The following is a 5,787-nucleotide window of genomic DNA, read 5'->3' as shown; positions in this document are numbered from 1 at the left end:
AATGTGAACAGGCCCTAAGTCTTGCAATATCTACAATGTAGATATAAATTTTAAAAATTTAATCCAACATATAATAATTTTTATATTATGAAACTATAAAGTAAGAATGAAAATTACATAAATGAAACTAAAAATTTGAAAAATAAAAAAAGATGTCGATAATACTATTTAATACCATTAATAAAAGCAGTCGGTTGAAAAATAACTACCATATTATTTTGATCATATATAATATGATTGGTTCATATTTTCACGGTATAAAATGGCCACAATTAGTCTTATAATATCTACAATGTAGATATAAATGTTATAAATTTTAATAAAAATATAAAATAAGAATGAAAATTACATAAATGAAACTAAAAATTTGATAAATACAAAAACTATCGATAATACTATTTAATACCAGTAATAAAGTAATATAATTAATTAATTGGAAAAAATATGTCAATTAAAAATTATATAATCATTAAAACATTACAGTAGTCATATTTCAAATGACTACTGTAAATTTTCACTGTTCATCAATTTTTTTTTTTTTTTTTTTTTTTTTTTTTTTTTTTTTTTTTTTGAATGAAGACCCTTTTCGTTACCTATTACTCAATTCGTTTCAACCTTATTGATACTGTAATTGATTTTTTTTTTTTTTTTTTTTTTTTTGAAAAAGTTAATTTATTGTATCATTTGGTTGTAGCGTTTGAGTTATCAGTTAGTGTTTTAACCAGTCAAAACACTACTTTAACATTTAATAAAAGTAATTATAGGGTTGTTGATAATGCCCCGCTCTGCATATAAAAAATAAATATATAAAAAAAAAAAAACCATACTAATGTCTAATGACTAATCTCGTATTAGGCTTGTACAATGGAGATACAAAAACAATATGATAAATTAGCTTGAACACATTGATAAATAGGCACCCAAGAGAAGATTACACACATTGTCTGAAAATGTGTGAGGAAGGTTTTCCACGACAAAGGGCAAAGGCAATGCAAATTGCATTGTGAAAAATAATACGATCAACATAGGGGAGGGCACAAGTGTCCAGAGGGTGCACGACGCCATCGAAAGGGATTATATAGCCTCAACAACAACAAAGCCAAAGAGAGTGATAACCCTTGCTACTTTGACTCTGCTAAGAACTTTTGAGTCTCGCTATGCTACTGGAGGACACATAAAGGTACTCCAAAGATTTCAGAATTCCAACCAAGTAGAGTGGAAAGGTGGATATGTAGAATAGAGATGGTGAGGATTTCACACTAGGATGTAGAATGGAGCTGGTAAGGTGTTCGCTCAACCTTCCACGAATCCACAAGATTAGAATGGTGATAAATGAACTAGATCAAGCAATTTGATGATTGTTTCAGCATTTATAATAACAGTGGGGTAAAATCTCAAGATGACAACTCCAAAGTAAGGGCATACAGTTTCAAACATAGTAAATTATTCTGTTATATCAACGCTACCACCTTCAGAAAGTATAAAAAACAACCTAGTTATCACTATTGAACAACCAGATACCCTCACGCAGAAGCAGATACAGCAGCAGCATTTGCATCTGCAACGGCCTGATCTTTAATGGATTCGCGCCAAGCAAATTCACGAGCTCCATCCTTATCAACAATTTTGATCACGAAATTAGGTGGAGCTACAACCAGCCTAGTCCTGATCTCTACAATGCAATCATCAACCAGTTTGATGGCCTCATCAACTGACATATCACTACGGTAATGCCTGTCCATCATGGAGAGAGCAAAGTAGGAACCATAGCCGAATGCTGCCTTATCTACCTTGTGAAGAGTCGCTATGTAGTCAATAAAGTATAATGAAGGTCCAGTGTCTTGGTCAAAACCAGCTAGAATTATGTTTACTGAGTATGGATTCTGCAAATAAACAATGATAAATGTCAAGAGAACCTACCAGCAACCAAAGTGGAATCCATAAGTTCCAATGAGCCAAATAAAGGGAAGGAAGCATTATGGAGGATGGAGTTGGAAATATAGAGGAAATCTTATAAGGGGAATAACAAACTCGAGACAAGTGCTGTATCGAAAAGGCATAACAATTTCAGGGAAATGTATTAGAAATTTTTCTTTTAAAAATAATAATTGCACCTTAAGTAATGAGAACTTTATGAAAAAAAAGTTCTAATTACAGCCTAATTTAAAAGGGAAAAAATCCAGAATAAATCTCCAATACTAGAGATGAAATCCTAATTTAAGCTTTCAAGAGCATCCCTAATTACTACTACTATTACTACTACTAGTCTACTACTACAACCAACCAACCAACCAACTAACCAAAAAAAAAAGGCTAATTTGTTTTATTATTAAATTCAGTTCAAATCTCTTCGATTCATATTCTTCTTAATGTTTTTATATTTCATTTCAAAATTACACACAAAATCCAAATTTCAGTAGCAAAAAGCTTTTCAATTAAATGCTTAGCACATATAATATACCATAGATGCTCGAAGACCCTGAGGTACATCAGCACTAGACATAAAACTAAATATTGGACCACTCATATAAAGTCAAAACATAATACAGAACTGCATAGAACTTAGCAAACTTGGTGGACAGAGTACAATTCACCACCACCCACTGTTCTCGCCTACTACAGACAACAGAAGGGACAGTAGCAGAGCAGCAGACCAACACCAACAACATGCAGTCTGTGGTAAAGTAGGAAGAAGTAGGAAGAAGACAAGAGTAGTAGTTGTAGTAATTAAGGCCTTGTTGCCACTTATGCAATGTAGTAGTAATATAAATAGTAGTAGTCTAGAGTAGAGAGTTTTAGGCAGATTATTATTATTGTAGTGAGTATTGGAGAGTGATGGCCTAAAGCCATTAACGAGTGTACGCAAGCTTTAAGCTTTTTCTATCCAAAACAACCTTCCATCCATTTTATTTAACCGCACCACGCTGGTTCGTTGCACAGTGAAAGTTGAAAATCATGAATAACAACATCTTCTAACAAAATATTGATCAACAGTGTGATTTTTAGCTGCAGGAAATGAAACAAGTTCAACCAAGCATAAAAACGATACGGAGTACAATTTCAAGTGTTTGGCGTTTGGTGAAAAAAATGAGGGGAAACTGACAGTTTACTTCACTAACTAGCAAAGTCTTAGTTTCAACTCAGGTTGCTTAATGTTATGACCCTTAATTGTGGAAATACGTCAATCTTCCTTTGCCTAATAGTTTACACCAACTCACAGTTTCGATTTAATTTGCTCAAGGTTATTACCCTTAATTGTGGGAATACGTCAACCTTCTTTTTTCCCTAATAGTCTTCAACTCACAGTTTCGACTTAATTTGCTTTTAGTTATGACCCTTAACTGTGGAAATACATCAATCTTCCTTTCCTTAGTAGTCTACATCAACTCACAGTTTCGACTTAATTTGCCTAAGGTTAAGACCCTTAATTGTGGAAATATGTCAAACTTCCTTTGCCTAATACTCGTACTCTACATCAACTCACTGCATACAACTAAACCAGCCAAACCTATCTTGATGAACCAAGATAGGTTCTTAATCACCCTTACGCAGCACTTTTTTTTCAAGTAAACCTAAAGGACAGTAATCTAATGTAATCCACAGCATACGAAACCGCCTTCTCAAACAAAAACCCACATTCAGTAATAAAGTCAGCAACACTTGTAATACATTCAGGTTCAACAAACAACACTAACCCATAACAAGTAACCCTTATAATACTGGTGGAGTAATCCCTATAGCACTTAAGTAACCCTTCGCGAACTGACCAAATAACCCGCATAACACTAACGAAGTAACCCCTATAATAGGTAGTGACACATAAAAGAGTTTGTGAACCGTAAATAGCATCTCTTCAAAATCTAAAATACACACGCAATCATCAAACAAACATTCAAATCAAATAAAAAAAAAAAAAAAAAAAACCTCAAAATTACGAAAACCCAGAAATGTACCTTTCTTAAGGCAGTAGCAAGTTCACCTCGAGTGAAATTAGCAGCGGCAGCAGTAGTCAAAGGGATACCATTCCTAAACTGATACAAAGAAACATTCTTCTGAACAAACTCCGTAAATTGAACTCTGAAAATCAATCAATCAATCAAACAACAAAATTCAAATTAAACGTCACAAATGAACAAATTAATTTTGCGAAATTAGAAGAGATTGAACCTATCGCCGGCTTCGCCACTGGCGCCCAAGAGTTTGTGAGAATCGAGCTTCATGATCTTGTCTTCGTTGGTTTTGTGCACCAAAATGCTGTTCACAGCTGATGTATCTGCTGCAATGATTGCGAATCCATTGCCTACTAATCCGAAAACACACTCCATTGTTGATCGATCTTTCAATCTTGACAAGTTTGATTTTGTGAAAAATGAGGATTTAGGTAATTTGGGTTTTATTGCTTTTTCGTTTCGATGTGAACTCTGTTTGGTTTTGAATAAGGGAATTTGATTCACGTAGGAATTAGGTTCATTTGTACAAGTATACTTTTTTTTTTTTTCCCTGTGTTTGAAAAATAAAGTACTAATGGATTAAGGGCCTGTTCTCATTGACTGAACTGAACTGAACTGAACTCAGTTGAACTAAACTGAACTCAGCTGAAATGAACTTAGCTGAAATGAATATTTTATAAGAGAAGGAAATTAGGAGCTGAACTGAACTAAATTGAGCTGAACAGAACTGAACTCAGCTGAACTGAACTGAATTTTAACGTAAGAGAACAGGCCCTAATTTAGATGAATCTTAATAATTTGAAGTTTAGCAACAGACTGTCAAAAGAGTTAAAGAACCGACATTTTTTTTTAGGAAACGCAAATGGTGTATTAATTAATCAAGGGACAAAGCGTCCGAGAGTACATATGGGGAAATTTCCGGGGGACAACAATTTTCGCACACTTGCTCTACACCGAAAGGCCTAACTTTAGCTAAATGATGAGCAACATTGTTGCCATCTCTCTTAACATGCGCCCAAAAAAGAGAATTAAAGCTAGTACAAATAAATAAGATATTTTCAAGAACTCCATCAAGGTCCGAGAAGTAGACAGCTCCTTTGGTCAGTCGGTTCAGCACAACTTGGCAGTCCGATTCAAGCACAACATCTCTATAGCCATATCTCTTCGCAAGTCTGGTAGCAAAGCACAAAGCTTTGCCTCTGCGACCTCGGGTGGCCACCAAGCACACATCCTTCGAGTAGCAGCAAAGAGAACCTTCCCTTCATCATCTCGAGTCACGGCACCAAAACCCACCCACCCCTCATCAGCAAGGGATGCATCTGCATTGAGTTAAACCACTCGCCTTGGAGGAGCTAACCACCTTTTGTTGCTGCGATGACGTTTTGGGCTTGGCACTGCATAGATTTTCTTGCTATATTGCCCATACTCCTCCACATACCTGTTGACACGAGCTAGCAGAATCGCATTTGGAGTTGTAGGGAATATTTCAAGCATTATGATAACCCCAAACTTGAACCCCACTGTGATCATACACTAAAGTACGGTGGCGTTCCAAAGGGAAAGACAAAGAGCAAAAAGAGTCGCTAACAAGTTTTAGGAACTTGTAAACCTAAAAGACAATCCAAAAGGACCATCAACTACTCCATAAGGTCTTGAACCAAACAGGGTCCGGGGATGAGGGTACGAATCCAATCTACAAAAGAAAGGATCCGCCCTATAAAATAGACCTCTACTTTGTTCTGCTTGTATTCATGCGCGCTTTTCGAATAACATACAAACATTGTATTAATCCTAACCTGTTTAATCTATGTTGGTTGAATATTAATGCACAAATAAT

At 35.2% G+C, this 5,787-nt stretch overlaps 1 protein-coding gene across 1 annotated transcript; it reads right to left on the bottom strand.

The window, feature by feature from the left end:
• Window positions 1-1,323: 1,323 nt before the first annotated feature.
• On the bottom strand, window positions 1,324-4,430 carry LOC145595214 (proteasome subunit beta type-2-A-like). Its single transcript, XM_081651596.1, has 3 exons — window positions 4,168-4,430; window positions 3,954-4,077; window positions 1,324-1,883 (listed from the first exon to the last, which is right to left on the bottom strand). Exons 1-3 carry the CDS (start codon window positions 4,323-4,325, stop codon window positions 1,524-1,526), a joined length of 642 nt encoding a protein of 213 aa, XP_081507722.1. The 5' UTR covers window positions 4,326-4,430; the 3' UTR covers window positions 1,324-1,523.
• Between the last annotated feature and the right edge of the window lie 1,357 nt (window positions 4,431-5,787).

Source organism: Chenopodium album, chromosome 19 (genome assembly GCF_948465745.1).
Source record: "Chenopodium album chromosome 19, dcCheAlbu1.1, whole genome shotgun sequence".
In the NCBI taxonomy this organism is placed as follows: Eukaryota; Viridiplantae; Streptophyta; class Magnoliopsida; order Caryophyllales; family Amaranthaceae; genus Chenopodium; species Chenopodium album.
The sequence above is the reverse complement of the archived record's forward strand: the minus strand, read 5'-3'. Positions and strand labels throughout refer to the sequence as shown.

Coding starts and splice junctions, on each gene's coding strand:
- LOC145595214 (XM_081651596.1), bottom strand. CDS start 4,325: ATGGAGTGTGTTTTCGGATTAGTAGGCAATGGATTCGCAATCATTGCA. Junction 4,078..4,167: donor AGTGGCGAAGCCGGCGATAG/GTTCAATCTCTT, acceptor ATTGATTTTCAG/AGTTCAATTTACGGAGTTTG. Junction 1,884..3,953: donor TTGCTACTGCCTTAAGAAAG/GTACATTTCTGG, acceptor GTTTATTTGCAG/AATCCATACTCAGTAAACAT.